This window comes from Sminthopsis crassicaudata, chromosome 4 (assembly GCF_048593235.1).
Source record: "Sminthopsis crassicaudata isolate SCR6 chromosome 4, ASM4859323v1, whole genome shotgun sequence".
Taxonomy (NCBI): Eukaryota; Metazoa; Chordata; class Mammalia; order Dasyuromorphia; family Dasyuridae; genus Sminthopsis; species Sminthopsis crassicaudata.
In genome coordinates this window covers 324,930,678-324,957,539 of record NC_133620.1, presented here as the reverse complement: position 1 = coordinate 324,957,539, position 26,862 = coordinate 324,930,678, and the positions used below count along the sequence as shown (strand labels likewise).

Here is a 26,862-nt window from a genome sequence, read left to right as displayed (position 1 = left end):
GGCTAGAACTGAGCAAATGCACTTGGACAATGGAGCATATGACACTAATTGCCAATTGGACGGTTCTCTATTAACATGATTGAAGGTTGACCCTCCCTAGTTGTTCTGTGCTGACTTGACTGGTGGGACAAAGAAAGGGAAGTGAAGTGTGTGGGTGGAGTAGGAGGAGGAATTTGAGGCATTCTCTCGTGGTGGTTGAGAGAGGAAGGTGGTGTGGAGATTACTAATCTCCTAACATCGAGCTCAAGAGAACACGAATAAAGACTTTTGATTAGCCTGACTCCGGCTGATTTCTGGGAAGACAAAGTTCCAGCATTTGGCGTCCAATGTGGACCAGGCACCCTACCTCCACTGAAGTCCGGTGACCAGAAGATTAGATGAGTATTCTAATAGACAAATAAGGAACTTACTTAGCTGAAATGGGGCAGATGTTAGCTATAGACATTTCCCTTGACCTCAGCCAACCCTGCTCCAACCTCACCCAGGAGTGGTGCTATAGAGAGTATAATTAAGATAATTGAGGAGAACAGTTTACTTGTAACCTGGGTACAGATTGATAAACTCTTGGGCACATTAAAACGCATGTCCCCTTGGTTCTTAAAGGAAGAAAACCTAAATATAGATAACTGGAAGCTAGTGGGACTGCAACCAAAAGAATTTTACACAAAAAAAATGGGCCTTGTTCAATTTTCCCAGAGGTATTTTATATATACAACGTAGTTCAATTAGACTTAAACTATCGAGCAAATTATAGGAGAAGGAAAAGTTTTAAAAATGAACAGAGGAGGAAGTATAAGGAAAAAAAGATAGAAGACAAGCAATCTCGAGACCTTTCTGGAGGGCAAGTGGATTTAAATGAAGAATTAGGGTGTGATGATTCTGATTCTCTTGAAGAAACTTTAACCCCGCCTAGAGAGCAGATTATTGACAGCCTCACATCAACTTCACCTTCAGGGAAAGAGGGAGGAGGAGTAGTGGGAAGGGCGGTGATATCATCAGCAATCACCAACTCCTATAACTAGATTACAAAAAGGGATTTTTCAAGTGGCTCAAAATGGAAAAGAAATAGATAATGATTTCAAACTTCAAATTTTTCCCATGATTCAACAGTATAATTCTGTAGGCCAAGAAAGCAGAAGATACACTCCTTTTGATATGGACATCCTTAAAGATCTGAAAAAAGCTTGCACTCTCTATGGGGCTACATCAGCTTATGTTAAGATGTTACTACAGAATTTGGCTTATGAAGTCTTAACCCCTAGTGACTGGAAAGCCATTGCAAGGGTGTGCTCAGAACCTGGACAAAACTTGTTGTGTCTTTCTGAATATAGTGAGCTCTGTAGGATTCAAGCCCAACAAAATAGTCAAAGTGGAGTTAATACTTCAGTCACCTGTGACCTACTAACAGGTGTAGTTTCTTATGCAGAAGCTTCAGTACAGATTAATTAATTCGTTACAGCATTTGAGCAAATTGCTGCTACTGCTATCAAAGCATGGGCTTCTCTCCCCAGTAAAAACGACAAGGGTGAGACCTTCACAAAAATTGTACAAGGACCAAATGAACCCTTTGCTGATTTTGTGGCACATTTGCAGTCAGCTATCATATGGACTAATAGTGAAAATATAGAAACAGACACTTTGGTAAGGCAACTTGCTAAAGAAAATGCCAATAAGGTCTGCAGAAGGATTATACTAGGACTACATAGGGATGCTCCTTTGAAGGAGATCATAAGACGCTGTGCCACAGTGGGCACAAAAACCTTTTATATATAGCCAGGCTATAGTGCAGACTTCCCAAGATCCCAAAATGGGGAGACAGGGTCCCTTTTGGCAAGGGACTTCCAGAGAGACTCGTCAATGCTTTCAATGTGGTAAAGTAGGCCATCTGAAAGCTCAATGTTGGCATAGAGACAGAGTGAGAAAACAGGTTGGGAGAACTAGACCCAATATCCCATGTCTAAAATGCAACAGAGGACTCCATTGGGCATCAGAGTGTAGAATGATTCAGCGAAACGGGATGAGGGGCCCAGCTCCAGGGCCCCAGGCAAAAAACACTTGGGGCATGATGGCAGCTGCTGCTACAGCCAGAGAGCATTTAGAAGTATAGTACTCAGACATGACCTATCAGCCAAAAAGCAATCTGATGGGAGAAAGGGACTACAATTAGGGAGGATAGAGTTGTATGCAGCTGGGACAACTGAGATACCCCCTGGAGAGGTGAAATTTGTTTCTCTCCAGCCTATGGATCCCTTGCCTCCAGGCACAGTAGGCTTGATCATTTCACCTCCTGAGAGTATTTACAAAACAGTGTTCATTCATACACTGATGTGGGAAACTGGGGAATGTGTAGATAACATCCTAGTCACTAACACAGGTAGACAATGTGTGACTTATCAACCAGGGGAAGTAGTAGCATTGGATTTATTGATACAGACCCCTAATAAGCAACCTGGTGACAGTCACCCACGTTCTGACTCCAAGCAGCAAAACCCAGGAATATACTGGACAGCAGCTGTGATAGCTGACCAACCTATGCTCACCATCTATATAAATGGCATACCATTAGAAGGACTGGTGGACACAGGTGCAGATCATACAGTCATTATAGGTGCCAAATGGCCCAGTCACTGGCTAAAGACTAAGGCAGACACCTACATGTCTGGGGTAGGAGGATCAATAGCAGCTGAAGTTAGTGCTACCCCTTTAAGATGGATATTTGAAGGTGAAACAGGAGTTTTTATTCCTTTTATAGTTGAAAAAATCCCCATCAATCTGTGGGGAAGAGATATTTTACAACAATTAGGGTTAAAAATGAGTACTTCAATTTTTTAAGCAGGGCTGCTGTTGAAGGCCTGCCACCACTTTCACCTATTTCTATCCAATGGATACACCAGTGTGGATAGAACAGTGGGCCTTAGGTAGCAATAAAATTCAGGCCTTACATAGTACAGGAACAATTTGATCAAGGACACTTAAAACCTTCTCTAAGTCCTTGGAATTCCCCAGTATTTGTTGTAAAAAAGAAATCTGGAAAATGGAGGATGTTGACTGATTTAAGAAAGGTAAATGAACAGATGGAAACTATGGGAACTCTTCAACCTGGACTTCCATCTCCTACTCAATTGCCTAGAGAATGTCCTCTGTGGGTTATAGACATTAAGGATTGTTTTTATTCTATCCCTCTAGATAAGGAGAATATGAAAAGATTTGCCTTTTCAGTGCCTAGTGTTAACTTAGCTGAGCCTTATAAAAGATATGAATGGACAGTTTTGCCACAGGGAATGAAAAAAAGCCCTACTATGTGTCAAATGTATGTTGCTGCTGCTTTTATTCCAGTAAGAAAAGCATTTCCAACAGTAATGTTATTACATTACATGGATGATATATTGGGATGTGCACCTGAGGAACCAATGTTAGAAGCATGTCTACAAAAAAAAACCATAGAAACACTAAGGAATTATAAGTTGCACATAGCTCCAGAAAATATTCAAAGACATGCTCCTTTTTAATATTTAGGATATGAAGTATGTCCTAAGGTGCTTGCAGTACAAAAACTTTCCTTAAGAACAGAGAAGCTAAACACCTTAAGTGACTTCCAGAAACTGATAGGAGATATCCAATGGATGTGTCAAGTGTTAGGGTTGACTACTTATCAATTGCAACTATTGTATGACATTTTAAGGGGAGACAGTGCTTTAAACTCACCACACCAGCTTACAAAAGAAGTTCAAGAGGCTTTGAGAGAAGTTGAACTGTCTTTATCCAATGTGGTTGAAAGAGTCACTCAAAAACCTTTGGAAATATCAGTTTTTGCTACACAAGAGGCACTACAGCAGTTCTTCATCAAGGAGACAGTGCGATAGAGTGGGGGAACCTCCCAGCACAACCAGAACAAAGCCTTATTCCTTACCCAGTGCTTGTGGTTAGAATTTTATTAAAGGTCAGTAAGAGAGCAGTACCATTATCTGGGATAAGACCTGAAAAGATATACACCTTTTATACTAATGCACAAGTTAATGTGTGCTGTGAAACCATACCAGAGTGGCAAATTTTATGAGCCATGGCTCCAAATTTTACACACGGGTCTCCATTAAAGATAACTAGACTGTTAAATAATTAGTGATGGATTCTTGAAGAAAAAGTTTCTAAAATTCCTCTTAAAGGACCAACTATTTTTACAGATGCATCTAAACATATTATTTGTGCTGTATACTCTCGTGACTTAACTATAAAGAGAATAATCAGAACTCCTTTTTAATCCACTCAACAGAATGAATTGTATGCAATCATTCTAGCTCTTGCTTATTATACGGGAGTCATAAATATAATATCTGATTTGGCCTATTCAGTAGGTGTGATACAAAGAATTGCCACAGCCCAAATAAAATTTGTAGCCTCCAATATATATCAGCTCTTTAAGGAACTTCAAGAGTGAGTGAGAAAGTATCCAGATAAGATTTATATTTTGCAGGTCCACTCCCATAGTGGACTTCCAGGTCCTATTTTTGATGGTAATACAAAGGCCAACCATGTTGGCCAATACTCCTTTATTTCAAGAAACACAAGAATCTCATTCTAAATATCATCAGGCTGCCTGAGCTTTACGTTTACAATTTGGAATAACAAGAGAAGAAGCTAGGAGCATAGTAAAAGCCTGTATAGCTTGCCTTCCTTTCCATGCTCCTACTACACTCCCTCCAGGGAAGAACCCTCATGGTTTAGACCTAATGAAATTTGGCAAATGGATGTGGCCCATCATAAATCTTTTGGTCGTCTATCTTTTATCCACGTCATGGTAGACACCTTTTCAAGATTCACTTTTGCAATGCCAGCAGCAAAAGAGACAGCCCGAGTAGTCATTGAATTCTTTATACAAGCATTTGCAATTATGGGTGTGCCACAAGCAATAAAAACAGACAATGGACCTGCATATACTTCTAAACATTTTGCACACTTTTGTGCACAGTATAACATTTTACATACCACTGGCATACCATTTAATCCTCAAGGGCAGGCAATAGTAGAGAGAAGAAACAGAGATATCTTAATATTACTTAATATCACAATGATATTAATGTTTCCTCCAAAAACAAAAGAAAGGAGGAGCCACGGGTAACCCTAGAGAACTTCTAAATTTAGTTCACTATACCATTCATTTTTAAATTTTTGACAAAGATGCACTGGCTCTGGCAGACAGGTTTTATAACCCACCAGAAGGACAGTGTCCAATGCAAGCAGCTCCACTGTCTTTAGATAATCACCAGGTCATGTGGAGAGACCCAGAAAGTGGTGAATGGAAGGGACCAGATAGGTTAACTGCTTGGGGGAGAGGGTTTGCTTGTATCTCCACAGATGGAGAAGGAATCAGATGGGTGCCAACGAGCCATATTCAGCTTGTCCATCGGAGAGAGACGGAGCAGACCCTTGAAATGAAGGAGAAGACCCAAGAAACATCAGGTGGTTCTGTTGCTGACTGTGCCCACCACTGAAAGAAGCTGGCAGTTATGGCGTTTGACTCATGGACATCAAAAATTGTTGAACTTGAAAATCCTCAGGAATCACTGGATTCTCTGAGACATGAGAAGAGCTTTGTAGGACTTGAAAGCCCTCAGGAATCATTGGAATCTCTGAGACATCCTAGGACTATTGTAGGACTTGAAGCCCTCAGGAATCATTGGATTCTCTGAAGCATCATAAGACTATTGCAGGACTTCAAAACCTAGGGATCATTAGATTCCCTAACATACAAAAAGACTGTTGCGGGACTTCAAAAACTTGTGGGGATCATTGGATTCCCTAACACGTGAAGCAATGGATAATATATTGGTTTTGGACTATTTCTTGGTTGCAGAAGAAGGCATATGTGTGACTGATGTTTACATACCCTCCTTCTAGGACTTTTGGAAATCTTTTACAAAACCGTGTTGATTTTATATTGTTTGTTATATCACTACTTGCATGTACAATTCATGTTTGTTACACCACATTGAGTCTGCACTGACTCTGGGGAGAGTCATCACTAATAGCCTCTGCGTTATTGCTATGTGCTTGTGTAATACCTCCCATGCTGATGGGTTTGTGAATACTTGTCTCTAATAAGACCCTTCAACCCAGAAACCCGCTAGCAATCCCCACTTCCCTTTGGTGCCTTTCATCTCCCTTCCTGACAAGTTGGGGGGGGCGTGATCACCTCCTTTTTGGGGTTCTCACCTCCCTGAAAACTCAGGGATGGTGTGACCACCTGTGTTCTAAAACAAAAGAAAGCGGGAGATGTAAAGGGCTAGAACTGAGCAAATGTACTTGGATAATGGAGCATGTGACAATAATTGCCAATTGGATGGTTCTCTATTAACATGATTGAAGGTTGACCCTCCCCAGTTGTTCTGTGCTGACTTGATTGGTGGGACAAAGAAGGGGAAGTGACGTGTGTGGGTGGAGTAAGAGGAGGAAATTGGAGCATTCTCTTGTGGTGGTTAAGAGAGGAAGGTGGTGTGGAGATTACTAGATCTAATCCCCTGACAGCAAGCTCAAGAGAACAAGAATAAAGACTTTTGATTAGCCTAACTCCAGCTGATTTCTGGAAAGACAGAGTTCCAGCAGAATCAGATGGGTGCCAACGAGCTATATTCACCTTGTCCATCAGAGAGAGATGAAGCAGATTCTTGAAATGATGGAGAAGACCCAAGAAACATTGGGTGGGTCCATTGCTGACGGTGCCCACCACTGAAAGAGCATGGCAGTTATGGCAATTGACTCATAGACATCAAAAATTGTTAATGAGACTGATGCTAAACTTGAAAACCCTCAGGAATCATTGGATTCCCTGAGAAATGATAAGACTATTGCAGCATTTCAAAAACTTTCAAGGATCATTGGATTCCCTGACACATAAAGTAATGGACAAGACTGATTTTGGACTATATTTGGCTGCTGAATGAGGCATATGTGTGATTCTTATTTACATACCCTCCTTCTAGGACTTCTGGAAATCTTTTACAATCCATGTTGATTCATATTGTTTGTCATATCACTACTTGCATGTACAATTCATGTTTGTTACACCACATTGAGCCTGTACCAATTGTGGGGAGAGTCATCACTGCTAGCCTGTGCTTTAGGGCTTTGTGCTTGTATAATACCTCCCATGCGGATGGGTTTGTATATACCTGTTTCTAGTAAGACCCTTCAGCCCAGAAACCCCACTTCCCTATGGTGTTTTTCATCTCTCTTCCTGAGAAGTCAGGGGGGCATGATCACCTCCTTTTCAGTGTTTTCATCTCCTTTCCTGAGAAGTCAGGGAAGGTGTGACCACCTATGTTCTAAAACAAAAGAAAGCGGGAGATATAAAGGGCTGAAACTCTTAAATGGTATGCTTGAATCAGACAACTGAGCACGTAGGGCTAATTATCTATTCCACAATGACTCTATTAGCACATGTTTGGAAAAATGGCTCTTCTCACTGTTTGGTGCTGGCTCAATGTTTGGTGTATACAGATGAATGTAGGCAAGGACTAGAGGGTGGGGTGAGACAAGGGAGACTCACTTTGCAGCACAACAAGGAGAGAAGTTGGTGGGGAGCCTTGTGGCAATTGTCTGTCTCCTTCACTTCTCCCTCTAAAGATCAGAGATTTTTACTTATCCTGACTCTGGCTGATCCGGAGGCCTCCTGAAAGCTATCCTGGACTTTACACTCCTTAACTTACCTTCCCCCATCTATGGATCTTTCCCTTGTCTTCTTCCTCCATCCTTTGCTTCTCCCTTTGCCAATTCCTCCCCCATTATTTCTTTACAAATTTTGGAAGGAACTATACCCTCCACAGTATATATGTACTTTTGTCTATTTATCCCATTCCCAATGTGAATAGATTTTGAGCCTTCCTGCCCTCTCTTTGTTTTTCCTCTGTACCTCATTTGTATAATATACTTACTTTTTTAAGAGTCAGATCTTACTCCTTAAGACAAGTAAGGAAGGGCACTTATAGAAATAAGTTTAATTTTAGTTACTCTTTGTGGAGATTGTGGGTAGCCCCACTTTGCTGCATCCAGCCAGAAATCCAAATCATGTCAAACCCTGAGGTTAAATTTCCTCTATAATTTGTCCATGGCTGATGCCATCTTTGCCAAATCCCTTTTGAGTCAGTCTACCATGACGATATTTTTTTCCTCACCCTTTTCCCCATGCCACCCCATATCCTCTCATTCCCCAACCATGCCTCATGATATCTAAATATTTTATATTTACCATTCCTGGTGTCTATGGCAATTCTTAATTTTGTTTGTAATCTCTTCTCCTAAGTAAACCTATCTTTTGCCAAAGAGAATGGCCATTGTGAATTATTCACATAACGAAACCCCAAAATTTGTTGCTGAATCCCAATACATCATTTGGAATTAAGAACTGCTATCCAGGCATTTTCTCCCTACTCATACCACAATTACCTAAGTAAAGGTCCATATTAACTCTAAATTGGACTATTGCAATAGCATCCTAATTGATCTCCCTAAACTGTTTCTCCCTTTTCTTCAAAATTGACATCATAAGAGCACAAGTTTGGACATATCACTTTTGTTCAAAAAGCTTCAATGGTCCCCAATTGCTTTTTTGGATAGAATGTACATGTACCTGTATGATATTTAAAGACCTGAACAATATGTTGTCAGATAATCTTTCCAGACTCATTATAAATTCCTTGTCATCGTAGATTCTATACTCTATCCAAACTGGCATATTTGCCTTTTCTTACACATAACATTCCATATCTTATTTCTGTGTCTTTACAGAGCATGTCCCTCATGTTTTAAATGCTTTAACACCTCACCTTTGCCCTTGCAATCCACAACTCTCTCAAGGATTGAATTCATCTTTCATCTTTCCCCTGCTTTTTGTGTTACCACCTCTATCTCTGCATGCTTATTTTTAATTATTCTGCATTTACTTATCAATGAACATTTATTCCATCTTCACAATATAAAGTAAACTCTTTAATGGACTGTTTCATTTTCTGTGCCTATTATCCCTGGAATCATGCTTAGCGCACAGTAGGTATTTAACAAATGCATGTTGATTGAGAAGCCATCAAAGAGGTATTCCTATCTAACCATTTCAATCTCCAATCCATCTTTTATGCTCTTTCAATTCAATAAATTCAATGAACATTTACTGAGTCCCTAATATGGTACTTACCATTTTGTGATGGGTATTACTTATTTCTAATGAAAACATATTATTATATACAAAATAAAAACAAGAATAAATGTGCTATTTTCAAATCATTCAATTAGATTATAAAATACAGACAAGAAATTCATTGGCAATTTAGCATTCAACATTCTGAATTGTTCAAGAGACTACATATATAAAAATGTTCTACCTTAAAAGCAGAATTTTAAGTAAGAAAATCTACTCTGTCAAACTGAAATTACTACTATCAAACATGAAGGTACAAAAAACTTGAAATTTTGTCATATACCAAATGAAGAGACTAAAACCGTAGGAACTTTTTTGTTGGTTGGATTTATTTCTGCCAACAAAATAAAGGAATAATATTCTGAATGAATCATAATTAAAGACTAAAAAAAATAAGAGTTATTCTTAAATTTGTATTTTTTTAGTATATTTCAAGTGATAAAAAAATTCAAGAAGAATAAAGAAATTAAGGTAAGGCTTCCAGACTAAGATGACACTAAAGAAAATTATTAGCGCCTTCATAAAACTTTCTTTTAGTCAAGGTAGCTGAGATAATGTCTTTTTCTTCCTAAATTTCCAAGAAACATGTAAAATATACTGAGTAAATGAGATGCAAGGAAGTTAGAAATTTTGTTATTTATACTAAGAAGAACCAGCGAGGAAAACGAATCAATGTAAAGACATACAACATGAAATATCTTATAACAAATTTCATGGGGACAGCTGCAATACTTTCATTGATTAAAATGTCATTACATTAGATATTATTTAAAATAAATAGGGCAGCATATAGCTAAAGCATGGAAGTATTTTGATTTTTTCTAATATAATACAATGTCACTAAAAAATAAAATAATATTGCTAAAATAAAAGACCAACCTGCTGTTCATATCTTTTCTTGATATCTTCTAACTGCCATAAAAATTCTTTAGCTTGTTTTTCACGAAGAGATTTGGATCTAGTTAAATCTGTCTCCACTTTTTCCATCTAGAAGTTAAAAAGAAAATTTTATATTTAAAAAACCAAACCATTTACTAATGTAACAAAAATTAATCTTATTTGAAAATGAAGTGCCTATTATTAAGATGTGAAAGAAGATAACCATTAATTTGCTTATTCTTATAGCACAGTTATACATTTAAAAATTTCTGTGTACAATAAAAAAAAAAAAAGAAAAAAAATCACATACTTATCATCCTTGTCCCTCCTCCACCCTGGTCTCCATATCCTTCTGATTTTCAAATATATCTCCATTGTCAACCATTAACATTAATGATTTGTCTTTATCTCCTAAGAATGAAATCTTTTGTAAGAGCATGGGAATAAAGCCAATCAACAATGTTTCTGGATCTCTTACAACTTGAAGGGTACTTTATATACTAAAGTTTATGAGGTCTCTATAACTATCAAAAGCACTACAAATCTTCAGTATATACGAATTTCATCTAGGTTACTATCACAGGATTTAAAAAAAAAAAAAGAAACAATAAGCTCAATGTGCTGAATTCTCAAGTAACTGCTATTAAAATATTAAAATGTAAATATTTGTTCTATGCTACATCTGACCTCATTAATTATGTACTACAAAATAATTCCTTACAAAAAAAAGTTTAAGGAGAATAGTATGACCTAAATTTATGTCCTATTTAATATCAATACAATCCATCAAGTTATTTTTAAAACCTAATTTTAGCTGGAAGTATTGATTCTAAGACTTTAGATCTTTAACTATTATCAAATTCACCTTATATACTAGGAATAGTGAATCACAAAAGTTCACAAATTTCATTGACATCAGCAACAGAAATAAACTGGAATAAGCTGAGGAATTTCTAGAAGACCTACTATTTAATCTATTTGAGATTTTAAATTGAGGCACAGGCCTGAAATGAAAACCAATAGATAGTAGAATATTGATTTTTTTTTCAAAACACAAATACACTTCTAATATTATTGATTTGATTGCTTTTTGCCAAAAATGCAGATTTGTAACTTTTATCCATAAGTTTACCACAAGAGGTAGTCTCTAAGTTTGCGATAGGAGATCCTATTATAGAGAAGAATCCAATGTCACTATTAAACTATAAAAACAGCTCATAATAGGGTATCAGCAGAAGATTTTAGATAGTTTAGATAAGGTTTTTTTTTTAAACCTGGAATCTGTAAAATTATTGTTTTATAAAATATTTTGAAGACCGTATTTTAATAAAATTGGCTTCTTTTGAAATACTAAGCATTTATTTTGTGCATTAACAAATATTATTCTGAGACAATGTACATAGGTTTCACAACAATGTCAAAAGTATCCAAGATACAAAAAATGTTTAAAAATACTGGTGTAGACACTTCTGAAAAAACTAATTATTTGAACACTTACACAATGTATATTGATTATAAATGCAATGAAATTCTATTAATACGCCTGACAACTCTTATTAAATTTTTAAAAATTCATAGTTTTGTTGTTATTTGTATTTGCAAATATATTACATAAACTAAACTATAAAACTTCCTTGTCCTATACAACTCCTCAAATTCTTATCACTTATTCTATAGTAATGCTTAACAAATATTTTTTTTATAAAACTAAATCACCTTTCCTTGTACTCCAACATATTGAGCAGAAATACACTGTGTATTTATCTCAGTTCTTTTGGTGTACTGAGACATTATGGAGAGGGGTAACCAAGTAATAATTCCCTAAATGTTCCATGTGGTTACAACTCACTTCTATATTGATGACTGCTGCTTTTTATAGCTCTAGGCCTCGGTTCTTATGATAATTTCCAGGTTTTCTCATCTTAAACATGTCTTTTTATTGTTCTTGTAAATTTCCTTTCACTATATCATTTATTCCCTTCCTTAAAAAGTATTTATTCTAATTTCTCAGCCTTATGATCAAAGTTCTTGATTAACTGTCCCTAACAGAAAATTCACATTTTTTTTTCTATTTTCTCAATGTCTCACAAAACAAGAATAAGAAAAATGCTTATTTTCTAAATTCAAGTCTTTGTTCAAGTTGCTTCTGCTACCATAAAAATTCAAGTTTCTCCCTTTCTAAGCTCCATATTTGTTTTCCATATTTCTATACAATATCATATAATGAAAATTACATTGTTGATTAGCTATTTTGTAGCTTAACATTCTGATGTGACCTGAATATTTCCTCAAATATACTAGAGAGTAAGGATACTATATGTTTCTTTTGAATCTCTTTAGCCCTCAAAAGATGATATGTACAAAATTGAAATGCAATATTTATTGAGTTATTAAATGAATCAATATGTGACAAATAGAAGAATCTGTTTCATCATATAATTTTAAATCTAGAATCTTCACATGAAAATTTTTGATCTGCTTTTTAATTTAGCAAAATATGAAAAAATTGTTCCAAATATAAAATGAGGAAATATCCATTTTACACACTCAAAGAATTCTTAAGAAAAGGTGGTCCTCTTATTCAAAATAAGTAATTCAAACATTCATTTAAAAAACACACACACACACAAATATAATCATAAGATTCTAATAGCTATAAGATAAGGAAAGATAAAAGAAAACTGTAAATGACATTACACAAAAATCAAGTATACAAATTAATTTAAATGCTAATTATACTGACGGAAAAAGCCAGCCCCCACTCCATTCTTATTCCCTAATTCAACAAAATTCAGAAAATAATTCTGAAATGGTTAAAGTTCATAGAAAAGTACATGATACTCTGTTGCCATAGATACCAAAGACTCTAAGTGACTCTAACAGGTCATGAAGTCAGTAGATCATTCTATATTCCAGTTAACTTTAAGTAAAAAAAGAACATTTCACTTAGTATCATGTTGCCTTGTATTCTGAAACAATCTACAAAAAGTTAAAGTGTCATTTAACCAAAAGCTTAAGCACATCTACATACCAGTGCATTAAAGTTTACTAGAAAAATACTGACATAGTTTGATAAATGTTTTTTAGTGTGGATGGTTAAATTAAGGTCATTTTCATTGCTGAAGCTATCACTAAAAAGTAATTTTAAGGTTGTAGGACTATGAATTTGGTATTATGTAAAGTAAGAATAAGATGATTTGGAGAAACTTATTTTTCTCTCATATATATATATATATATATATATATATATATATATATATATATATAAAATATCATTTTTTGAATTCTGATATAATACCAAACAATTGGTAAGATTTATCATGATAACAATAATACTAATCAAAATAATGGCAATCAGTGACCATTTTATCAATATTTAAAGTCATAATATTTTATTATATTATTCTTATAAAATATATTTGGAAATTAATATTACACTGAGGAACTGTCAAGGAGATGGTAGATTGAAAGTCATATCTATACCTGAGAACTCTTTTATCACCTCAAAACAGTAAGAAATGGATCAAATAAAGAAAAATAACTTTTTAGATGAAACAAGGAAAGAAAATGAAAGAGGAGGGGTAAATAAAAACCAGAAGAGATAAAGAAAATATCAATAATCAAAAAGAGAAAAATACTAGAGGGCAAAAGATAAAGAGGAGAAATCCTGAAACAATGGAATCATACTATAATAGCAAAGCTACCTGCCTCAGTTACATATCATAAAAAAAAGAGAAAAAAAAAAGTTCAAGAATCTTCAGAATGGTTTAAATCATACATTTTTTTTAAATTAGGAATATATAAAGAATTTAAAGCTTTGTTAAAATATAAAAAACATAAACAGAGAGACTGGAAAATCTTAATAAGCATTGTTATCTTAGTAAAGGGCTGGCAGAGAAAACAGAAAAATACAATTAATATTTACATATATGTAATGGAAATATTAATAGATGATAAGTATAAAATTTAAACAAACTATTTTTGGGAGGGAAAGAGGTTGAAGAAGGGTAAGAAATAAGTAAAATTCTTAAGGGGGAAAATAAAACAAGAAGAATTTGTGAGTTCTACCAAGCATTTAAAGAATAATTAACTTCAATGTTACATAATTTGTTTGCAAAAACTGAGAAAATTAATTTTTTACTAACATTTTTGTATGTGACAAGCATACGAGATATACAATCTAGGCATAGATAAACCAGAAAAACCCAACTATAGATCAATATATCTAATGAATTCTAATATACACATTGAATAAAAATGAGCAAAGAGGCAATAGTAAAGTATTTGAAAGAGAGTTCATTGTGATACAAATGATTATACAAGGAATACAGGGTTGGTTTAACATTAAGAAAATTATTAACATAATAAACCACATTAATAATAATAATTAAAATTGTGGGATCATATTAATTATTGTAGAAAAGGTTTTAGACAAGCTATTGTACTCATGATTTTTTTAAAAACTAAAAAGAATAGAAAAATTAAAGCACTTTCCAATTATATTAAGGATTAAAATATTGTTATCGATATTATTTGACATAGCTCTAGAAATCCTACAAAAATAATAAACTAAAGATCAAGAAATTGAATGATTAAGAATATATAGAGAAAAGTTATCAATATTTGCAGATAAGAATTTGGAGAATTAACAAAAAATAATTGCAGTGGTAACATAAGTAGCAAGCTACAAAGTAATAATTACAAAATATTATCAATGATTATTATTTTTTTGTAGTTTAAGTAATTCACTCTTATCTTTTAGATTAGATAAGAAAATTTCAGAAATCAAAGAACATGGTACTTGATAAATCCAAAGACAATAAATACTGGGATAAGGACATTCTAACCACCACCACCAACACCAACAAAAATGCTGGAAAAAACTAAAAAGTGATTTGGCAGTAATGAAATTTACAACAACATATTATGCCATAAAACACAATAAGGTAAAATGGATTCAAAGCCTAAATACAATATCTTCTTAAATATAGAATAGATGAAAAAGAACATAACATTTCAAACAAAAGATGGAGTGGGGGGAGGAGGTGAGGAGAGAGAAGCTTAACTAAAAAAGAGAGAAGAAAATATAGAAAAAAAGTTCTAAAAAGCTTTTGCACAAGCCAAACCAATTCAGTTATAAAAAAAAAGAACTAAATCAGTTAATAATGTATTGCATCAAATATCTCTGATAAAGATCTTATATATAAAATATATAAGGAACTGATAGAAAAATAAAAGAACAAGAGCTTACAAAAGATAGATGGTCAAAGAATATTTATATGCAGTTTTCAGAGGAAGAAATATGAGCTATTTAATAGTAATTATTAAAAATGAAATTCTACTACATACCTACAGACTTGTCAATGATGACAAACATTGAAATAAGTTTGTGAACAGATATACTTATGTGTTATACTATAGATAATATACACAATATAATAATAGGTGGAGCTATCAATTGATCCAATCTTTCTTGAAATTAATTTGAAAACACATTTAAAAAGTCCCTAAATTGGAGTGTCTTTGACTCATGAATAATATCACAAGAGGGCAATATAGCTCAAAACAGATCAAAAACAGAAGAAAAAAAATTATAAAAATATTTGTGGCAGTATATTTTGTTATAGCAAATATATATAAAGATAAAAAGTAGAGATAAAGTGGCTAACTATAAATTGGGGAATGGTTGAGCGAAATGTGGGAAACAAATATAATAGGATATTATTCTAACATAAGAAATTATATAGTTCTACATTCCCAGGGGGTCATAAAACTGCTTCTACCTTTTGATTCAGCAGTCTCACTACTTGGTCTCTATCCCAAAGATATCATAAAAGAGGGAAAAAGGACTCATGTGTGCAAAAATGTTGTAGCATCTCTTTTGTAGTAGAAAGAAATAGGAAATTGAAGGGATGCTCATCAATTGGGGAATGGCTGAATAAGTTATATGAATGTAATGGAATATTATTGTTCTATAAGAATTGATGTGCAGGCTTATTTGAGAAAAGCTTGAAAGAATTTACATAAATTGATGCTGTGAAGTAAGCAGAACCAGGAGAACATTGTACACAGTGACAGCAAGATTATATCATGATCATCTTTGGTAGGCTTCAGTCTTTTTAGCAATAGGGCAATACAAGACAATGCCATTAGATTTGGAATGGAAAATGCTATCTGCATCCAGAGAAAGAACTATGGAGACTGAATGTGGATCAAAAAATAACATTTTCACATTTTTTGTTTGTTTGCTTTTTCTTTCTCATGTCTCTCACCTCCGCTTTTTTGATGTTATTTTTCTTGCACAACATGACAAATATGGAAAAAATGTTTAGAAGGACGTTATATGTTTAATCTATCTTGGATAGTTTGCTGCCCTGGAAAGGGGGCAGGAGGGAGGGAGAGAGAAAAATTTGGAACGCAAAATCTTACAGAAATGTATGTTGACAACATAGTATTTTCATCTTCTTGGCTGTTGTTTGTTTGCTTGGCTTTTTTTTCTTTCTCTTTTTTTCCCTTTTTGATCTGATTTTTCTTATGCAGCATGATAAATGTGGAAATATCTTTAGAATTGCACATGTCTAACTATATATTGGATTGTTTGCTGCCTAGGGGAGGGGAGAGGGAGAAAAATTTGGAATACAAGGTTTTGCAGGAGTGAATACTGAAAACTATCTTTGCAAGTATTTTGAAAAATAAAAGGCTATTATTAAAAAAAAATAAAAAGAAAGTTGGAACCCCCCTCAAAAAAAAAAAAAAAGAATTAAGTGTTGAAACTATCTTTACATATATTTGGAAAAATAAAATACTATTGTAAAATAAGTAGTTCTGAAACATGGAACCATTCAGCAAACAAAAATAGACCAGCATTATTAATAATTAATAATAAATTCAAAAATGCTAAATAAAACTCCGGTTTAAAAAAAAAAAGACTACAGCAATTAACAAAAAAAGAAACAAACAAACCACTATTTATTATGACTAAAGCAAATTTATGACAGTGATACAAAGATGGCTCAATAATCAAAATAATTAATAATATTGAAAAACATTTAAAACCACATTATCATCTCAAGATGATGCAGAAAAAGTGTCCAAGAAAAGATCATATTCATTTATGCTCAAAAAAATCTTTAAAATATTACAAATTCAGAGAAACCTCAGGAGACTTTAGGAAGATGAAAAGTATTATTAAAATAACCAGAAAAACAATTTACAATACAGTAAAAGAGAAGAACCTTTAAAAAACTACAAAACTCTGATCAATTCACTAATTAATCATGACTTTAGGGGATTAATGATGAAAGTAGCCCTTTACTTTCTGGTGAAGAAATGAAGGTTAGGAATAAAAAAACACATGTGCATTTTCTATTTATTTTTATTAATTTTTTTTAAATTTTATAATTATAAAAAATTTTGACAGTATATATGCCTGAGTAATTTTTTTTTTTAATAACAGTATCCCTTGTATTCATTTTTCCAAATTTTCCCCTCTCTCCCTCTACTCCCTCCCCTAGATGACAGGCAATCTCATACATTTTACATGTGTTACAGTATAACTTAGATACAATATATGTGTGTAAATCCAATTTTCTTGTTGACATGTGTATTTTCTGTAATGTGCAATCTGTTGTTATTTACTTTTATTTGTGAAAGGGAAGATTTCAATTTGCATGATGGGGAAGAATTTGCATTAGTGAATAGTGATTGAAATACAAATCAAAAACAGAAAAATAAGAATAAAGAATAAATTCATAGAAGAAAAAAATTCACAAGGGAAAATAAGTGGGCAATTTTGAACCATGGAAAATTTAATATGCCCTTTTAAATAATCAAACATAAAAAGTTCAGGATTTTATTATGCATGTAGTCGACTTTGTTATTAATGAATAGAATTTTTAATAATAAAATACCTCACAAAAATGCAGAAATAAATCAAACAACATACTATATCTGGGATCTCTGAGGTCAATATAGAAACAAAATATATTCAAAGAAGGAAGGGAACATTTATTAAACCCCTGCAATATTAATTACTGTGTTAAGTCTTTTACAAATATTGTCTCATTTAATTCTCTTAACTGTGGAAATAGGTAATGTAATCATGCCCATATTACAACTGAGAAAGCTAAGACAGAGGTTAAATGACTTGCCTGAGGTTACACAGATAGTACCTGATACAATTTGAATTCAGGTCTTTCTCATTCTAGGCCTAATATCCTATATTTAGTGTGCCATCTAAGCCAAAAGACCAAATAAATAAAAAGGTTGAAAAAATTTCTAACTTTTCTACAAAGCACTTGAATTAAAGAGTTATTGAGCACATAAAATCTGAATCAAAGAATTTTAAAATTTCAAAATACATAGAAAGGAAAGAGCATCAATGAGATTAATGTGATAAATTGTATAAGAAAAAAAGATCAGGGGAAAAAAAGAGTGGAGCAAGGGAAGAAAGTTGTTGTTTTTTGTTGTTGTGGTTGGCCTTTTTTAAAAATTATACCTTTTTATTGACAGAATATGTGCATGAGTAATTTTTCAACATTGTCCCTTGCACTCATTTCTGTTCCAACTTTCCATTTCCCTTCCTCCACCCCCTCCCCTAGATGCCAGGCAGTCTCATACATGTTAAACATGTTAAAATATATTTTAGATATAATAATGTGTAAAATAAATAATAATAAATTATTAAGTATAATTCTGAGTATGGCACTTCACAACAGGAGCATTTCCCATCTCCTCCTCCCTCAATTAACCCTTTATGGGTGGAGGAAGGAGAAGGAGGGGAAGAAGCAGTAACACAAACAGAATCACCTATGAAGCAGCCTATGACAAGATTTGAAAAAGCATTGGTTAAGGCAAAAAATGAAGGAGAGGATATATCTGATTTTATAGATGCATACCTTGTGATTGAAGAGCTTGAATCTTCAGGTCAAAAAAGGAGAAGATACACTCCTTTTGATTTGGGTAAAATTAAGGATTTATCTGATTGCTATCAGATAGCAAAAAAACTTGTGGCTTTCAAAGTATCATGAATTATTTAGGATTCAAGTCAGATGCAACAGGCAAACAGAAGTTAACATACAAGTGACTTTTAACCAACTAGCAGGTGAAGGTCAGTATGGAGAGAATTCTGAACAGATTGATTATCCCATAACAGTGTATGAGTAAATTTCTAAGGCTGCAATAAAAGCTTAGGGTTCCCTCCCAGGACAGAAAGTTGGAGATGAAGTCTTCACAAAAATAGAGCAAGGTCCCAATGAACCTTTTGCAGATTTTGTGCAACGTTTGCAAACAGCTGTCACAAGAACCATTGGAGAAAATGTAGCTACAGAAATAATGACCAGCCATCTGGCTATGGAAAATGCCAATAAGGTTTGCAAGAGGATTATATGGGGACTACACAAAGATGCTCCTTTAGAAGAGATCATAAGACACTGTGCTACAGTGGGCACAAATGCTTATTATACTCAGACTATGATGAACTTGGAAAGATAGGGTCCCTCCTGGCAAGGGACTTCTAGAGAAACTCTTCAATGTTTCAATGTGGAAAAGTTAAACATCTAAGAGCCCAATGTTGATATGCAGATAGAATGAGAAGATAGGCTGAAAGACCTAAAACCTGATGTCCAAAATGCCACAAGAGCGTCCACTGGCCTCAGAATGTAGATTGACCCAGGGAAATGAGAGGTGGGGCCCAGCTCCAAGTTTTTAAAAAGAGTTTGGGGAGTGAATCCAAGATTTCATAGATGACACATGTTTCTCTCTGACCTTCTTTACAACCCTCACGCTAATTACAAAATCCAGCCTCTGAATTAGTTCTGGGCTGGCAGAATCCATAAATATTGGGAGTGCAACAAATTATCAGCAGAAGATAATTTCAAAGATCACTAGAAAAGGTCTGTTTCAATTGGAAACGTGAGAGAGGCAGCAAAGCACAAACAGCTGAGTACAAATGCCAATGCAGACAGCTCAGAGTCCTGGGGTGGTGTAGTATTCATGTGGCAGAGAATCTACAAGGAGAAGCCTACAGGAATCTACAGCAGTGTTGGCCACTCTGCCCTGGTTGCAAGCCAATAGATCAGCAGAAAAGTTATAAAACATCCAACTTAAATACAAAAGATCAATAGTGAACCCCAAAATGCCAGAATCTCACAGGAGTTGGCCACGCCCACCCAGCAACTGGGAGCGAGTCAGAACTGACCCAGCACAGGTGTGCCCACTTCTAAAGGAAGTTGCTTTTTGTAAAGGAAGCTTGGTAAACTTTTCCTGTCCTAAAAGCAGACCTTAATTTAAAAAAAAAAATGAGTAAAAAAGTAAAGAGGACTCTGACGATAGCTTCTATGGTGAAAGAGAAGAATGGATTTCAAACCTTCTCTCCCAGATAGTTAATCTATCGAATTCCTTTCTATTTACCACTTTCTAAATCTCTCCTCATGATCTGGCAATTACATTGGAGCTCTTTGCACTGGACACTGCCCTGTTGGTTTAAAAAACCTGTATTCTCCCCAGTTGCAATCCATTTCTGCTATCTGATTGTACTACTTTAATATAAAAAAGAAACTAGAGATGAAAAGAGGATTCTAACAGATTAAAAAAAGGGAAAGTGGAAAGTAAAGTGAGAGAAATTACATCTCAGGAAGAGGCAAAGAAAACATATTATAACTGAGGGAAAGAAGGGAAGGTGACAAATATTGTGTGAATCTTATTCTCATTGGATTTGGCCCAAAGAAAGAATATTAGATATATTTGGCTTCACCGAGAAACATCTCTCATCTTATAGAAAAGTGGGAAGTGAAAGGGGAAAAGAGAAGGGGTAAGCTAAATAGAAAGGAAAAGAGAAATAGTAGGGGAAAGATAAAAGAAAGGGAGAGGGCCTCTAAAGGGGGAGGACTGCTTGAAGCAAGTACTGCTCATAAGTAAAATACTGGGGAGGATGGAAAAAGAAAAAGGAAAGAGAAAGGTATAATTTGGGATTAATATAGATGGCAGGAAATACAGAATTAGTAGTTTTAACTGTAAATGTGAATGGGGTGAACTCTCCCAAAAAACGTAAGTGGGAGCGCACTGGATTCAAAGTCAGAATACTACAATATGTTGTTTACAAGAAACAATTTAAAGCAGAGTGGTACAAATAGAGTAAAGGTAAAAGGCTGGAAAAGAATTTCAAAAAGAAATTGGAAACTAAATAATCTCATCCTAAAGAATGAATGGGTGAAACAGCAAATCATAGACACAATTAATAATTTCATCCAAGAAAATGAAAATAATGAGACAACATACCAAAATTTGTGGAATGCAGCCAAAGAAGTAATAAGGGGAAATTTTATTTATCTAGATGCTTATTTACATATAAAATAGAGAAAGAGAAGATCAATAAATTGGGCTTACAACTAAAAAAAGCTAGTAAAAGAACAAATTAAAAACCTCCAATCAAATACCAAACTTGAAATTCTAAAAATAAAAGGAGAGATCAATAAAATTGAAACTAAAAAAACTTCAATTAATAAATAAAACTAAGAGTTGGTTTTATGAAAAAACCAACAAAATAGATTAACCTTTAGTTAATTTGATTGGAAAAAGGAAAGAGGAAAGTCAAATTGTTAGTCTCAAAAATGAACAGTGAGAACATTCAGCAATGAAGAGGAAACTAGAACAATTATCAGGAGTCACTTTGCCCAACTTTATGCCAATAAATTTGACAACCTAAGTGAAATGGAGGAATACCTACAAAAATATAGATTGCCTAGATTAACAGAAGAGGAAATAAATTTGAATAGTTTAATTTTAGAATCAGCAAACTAAGAAAAAATTCTCAGGACCAGGTGGATTTACATGTGAATTCTACCAAACATTTAAAGATCAGTTAACTCCAATATTATATAAACTATGGAAAAAATAGGGAATTAAGCACTCCTACCAAATTCGTTTTATGATACAGACATGGTACTGATATCTAAACCAGGTAGGTTGAAAACAGAAAGAAAATTATAGACAAATATCCTTAGTGACTATTGATGCAAAAATCTTAAATAAAATATTAGCCAAGAGATTACAGAAAATCATTCCCCAAGATAATATATCATGACCAAGTAGGATTTATACCAGGAATGCATGGCTGGTTCAATATTAAGAAAATTATTAGCATAATATACTATATCAATAATCAAATTATCAAAAATCATATGATTATGATTTTTTGATTATCTCAATAGATGTAGAAAAAACATTTGATAAAATCCAACACCTATTCCTATTAAAAACACTAGAGAGTATAGAAATAAATGGACTTTTCCTTAAAATAGTCAGTAGAATCTCTTTAAAACCATCAACAAGCATCATGTGTAATGGGGATAAACTGGAACCATTCCCAATAAGATCAGGGATGGAACAAGGTTGCCCACTATCACCATTACTATTCAATACTGTATTAGAAATGCTAGCTTGGGCAATAAGTGAAGAAAAAGATTAAAGGAATTAGAGTAGGTAATGAAGAAACCCAATTATCACTCTTTGCAGATGATATGATGGTATACTTAGAGAACCCCAGAGAGTCAACTAAAAGGCTATTAGAAATAATCCACAACTTTAGCAATGTTGCAGGATACAAAATAAATCCCCATAAATCATCAGCATTCTTTATATCACTAACAAAATCCAACAGCAAGAGATACAAAGAGAAATTCCATTTAAAGTAACTGTTGATAATATAAAATATTTGGGAATTTATCTGTAAGGGAAAGTCAGGAACTATGTAAGCAAAACCACAAAACACTTTCCAAACAAATAAAGTCAGATCTAAGCAATTGGAAAAATATCAAGTACTTATGAATAGGTCAAGCGAGTATAATAAAGATGGCAATATTCCCTAATGTATTTATTTAGTGCTATACCAATCACACTCCCAAGAAACTTTTTCTGAACTAGAAAAAAATAACAAAATTCATCTGAAAAAACAAAATGTCAAGAATTTCAAAGGAATCAATGAAGAGAAAAGCAAATGAAGGTGGCCTAGCTGTACCAGATCTAAAACTATATTACAAAGCAGTGGTCATCAAAACCATTTGGTACTGGCTAAGAAATAGAGAAGTTGATCAGTGGAACAGGTTAGGTTCACAGAACAAAATAGCCAGTGATTATAACAAACTCATATTTGACAAACCAAAAAGCCCCAGCTTTTGGGATAAGAATTCACTATTTGAAAAAAACTGCTGGGAAAATTGGAAACTAGTATGGCAGAAAATAGGCATAGACCCACAGCTAACACCATATGCCAAGATAAGGTCGAAATGGGTTCAAGATCTAGACATAAAGAATGATATAAACAAATTAGAAAAACATAGGATAATTTACCTTTCAGATTTGTGGAGGAGGAAGGAATTTGTGACCAAAGAAGAACTGTAGATCATTAAATAGATAATTTTGATTATATTAAGTTAAAAAATTTTTATACAAACAAAACTAATGCAGACAAGATTAGAAGAGAAGCAGTAAACTGGAAAAACATTTTTACATCCAAAGGATCTGATAAAGGCCTCATTTTAAAAATATATAGAGAATGGACTCAAATTTATAATAGTTCGAGCCATTCTCCAATTGATAAATGGTCAACAGGATATGAACAGACAATTTTCAGATGAAGAAATTGAAAACATTTGTAGCCACATGAAACAGTGCTTCAAATCATTACTGATCAGAGAAATGCAAATTAAGACAATTCTGAGATACCACTATACACCTGTCAGATTGGCTAAAATGACAGGAAAAGATTATGGGAACAGGGTGTGGAACACAAAAGAGCATTCTCACTATCTCTGGTGTTATTTGCTTACATTTTGTTTTCTTTCTCAGTTTTTCTTTTTCTTCCTTCTTGATCTGATTTTTCTTGTGCAATAATTTATAAGTATGTATGTATGTATGTGTATATATATATAGGATGTAACATGTTTTTCAACATATTTAACATGTATTGGACTACCTGCCCATTAATGGAGGGGGTGGGAGGAACAAGGGGAAATTTTGGAACAAAAGATTATGCTAGGGTAAATGTTGGAAAAATTACCCATGCATATGTTTTGTAAATAAAAAGCTTTAATAATTAAAAAAGGGGTGGGGGAGAGTTTGGTAAGTACATGTCTTTTTGCTAGAAGTTATAAATCGTTTTATATGAGGATGGAGAATTTTTAAAATGACAAAAAGTTGAGAATAATTTCTGTTCTGCTCTTCACAATGCCTTCATTTTAACTTACAAAGTGAATTAGTAAATGAGGATAGCAAACACCATAAAACAGGATTTTTTTTTTCATTGTGCAGGATTGGCTATTATCTGGACATGGATTGGAAATATTATTTATTATAATGACTGTAAAATGTGAGGAAATTCTTACAGATACAATTTTATGATCTATGACATGAATATAGAAATAGCTTTGATAAAGAAAACTTCTTATAAATGAGATTTTACAAATAATTTACATTACTGAGAAAAAAATTAAAAGTTCTCTCCATCTATCCATGTATAGACATAACTATTACTACAATTATTCAAATTTCTTTTTTGTAAGGAAGAATCAGGTAATATTCTTTGCTTATTTTCCTTCAAAGAATCTAAAGGACTTATTATAGCAATATAAAAAAGTGAAATCTGCAGCAGGATTATTTCAGAAAGGCCTGGAGAGACTTACATGATGGTGATTGAAATGAGCATGGCCAATCATTTTATACTTCAACAACAATACTATATGATGATCAATTCTGATGGACTACATAGCCCTCTTCAACAATGAGAGGAACCAAATCAGTTCCAATAGAGCAGTAATGAACTGAATCAGCTACACCCAGCAAAAGAACTCTGGGAGATGACTATGAACCACTACATAGAATTCCCAATCCTTCTATTTTTATCTGCCTGCATTTTTTATTTCTTTCACAGGCTAATTATACACTATTTCAAAGTCTAATTCTTTTTGTACAGCAAAATAATTGTTGGACATGTATACATATATTGTATTTAACTTATACTTTAACATATTTAACATGTATTGGTCAACCTGCCATCTGGGGGAAGGGGTGGGGGGAAGGAGGGGAAAAGTTGGAACAAAAGGTTTTGCAATTGTCAATGCTAAAAAATCACCAATGCATATATCTTGTAAATAAAAAGCTATAATGAAAAAAAAAAATGAAATGGAATTTGAGTAGGCAGGGAGCAGCCTTAACTGGGATCTGATCAAAGGTTGTAATATAATCTAGGAAGCCACACTTGAGCTGAGGCTTGGATGAAGGTAGGTATTCCAAGAGTTTTATTTGAAAGGAAAGACAAAATAGCAGGTAGAGCAAATAGTAAGTAATATATTTTGGTTTTACTAATATGGAGTGTACAAGGGGAAGTAAGATGAAATTAAGTCTTGAATATAGGTAGAATCCATGTTGTAAAGGATTTTCAATTCCAAAAAAGAGAAGACTTGTATTATAGTATAGAAGTAATAGGGAGATATAGAAGTGCTTTGAGCAATAGAATGCATAGTCAAACCTCTACATTAATTGTACTTTCTAAATTCTGGGGTTTAATTAAATTTACTTCTCTCTGAAAAAAAAAAAGTGAAATCTGTTCTAGGTATTTTAAGATCAGAATGTATCAGTTTCAGAGAGTAAGTTTCAGAAAGGCTAGCACAGTGACCTTACCTGTTGTTTCATTTCAGCATAGACTTTCTCAGAGTTTAGCTCGACCTGACGTTTAAATTCCTCAAGGGCAGCATCTGCCTGCTGGGCTTGTAGCTTCTGTATTTCTGTCACCCGAGTCAACTGTTCCTCCTTTTCCCTAGAAAATTACAGAAAATCTTCAAAGTTCACATACCAAATAAAAGATCAACTATACTTTGTATTTTAAAAAACTTTAGCTCTCTTTAAATTCATATCCATTTGAATTTTCTGTCCCAGTTCATAACTAAATTTCCCTTAAAATGATTAAAGAATGTAATAGTTATCACTAGAGAGACAGAGATTATTCTAACATTTGAATTGTGAGGGGGTAAAAAGATGATTGGCATCCTACTTCTCAGTATTCCTTATCCTTTAGTGTTTTAGCCTAAAAGAAAAGCACATATTCATCAAACCATTTTACTTATTTATTCTTTCAAACAAATTAGTTTGCAAGTAGGCAGAAAGAAGGAAGGTAACAGGCATTTCTTAACTGCCTATTATGTACTTTTTCTAGCTCTTTACAAAAATTATCTCATTTTGATCCTCAACTTTTCAAGTTGGTATGAGCTATCATTATCCCCATTTTATAGCTGAACAACATGAGGCAGCCAGAAGCAATTATGTTATTTGCCCAGGGGTCACCCAGCTAGTTAATATCTGAGATTAGTTTTGAATTCAGTCATTTCTGACTCCAGTTCCAACATTCTATCCACTGACCTACTTAGTTGTCTATGGCAGAAGAAATCTACAAAAAGAGGATCAGAAGGTGAATAAGACCATTTCCAAAATGGTATAAAAGAGTATAAAAGAGATGTTAAAGAACATCAGCTGTCAGACATATTTATCCACAGTACTTAATTCCTCAAGTTCTGGAGAAATTGGAACCCTGAGAACAAAAAAAATATGGATGAATCCCAGAAATAAGTACACTGGGGCATAAGTTGGCAGCCAGGGGCTGATGCCAGGGCAAAAATACATGTACCTGAACAGTGCCTCAAACATCTTTTTTGGGGGACTGGTGAGCACAAGGAAAGATAGAGGGATCTATCCAGCTAAGGGCCCAAGAGTAGATCTGCTGTAACTGTTGCTACCAAAACTGAAAG

General features: G+C 33.9%; 1 protein-coding gene across 8 annotated transcripts in view; it reads right to left on the bottom strand.

Annotated features, from left to right (window-relative positions):
- Nucleotides 1-26,862, bottom strand: part of CEP112 (centrosomal protein 112) — a 728,584-nt gene that overhangs the window by 493,636 nt on the left and 208,086 nt on the right. For all 8 annotated transcript variants that reach the window (XR_012481126.1, XR_012481125.1, XM_074260574.1 and 5 more), the window contains exons 18-19: nucleotides 25,742-25,877; nucleotides 10,067-10,174 (exon numbers count right to left, since the gene is read on the bottom strand). Coding sequence is in view for 6 of the 8 variants with exons in the window: in XM_074260574.1 (XP_074116675.1) it covers nucleotides 10,067-10,174; nucleotides 25,742-25,877 (244 nt within the window). In the remaining 2 variants the exon portion in view is untranslated. The remainder of the gene's footprint in view (nucleotides 1-10,066; nucleotides 10,175-25,741; nucleotides 25,878-26,862) is intronic.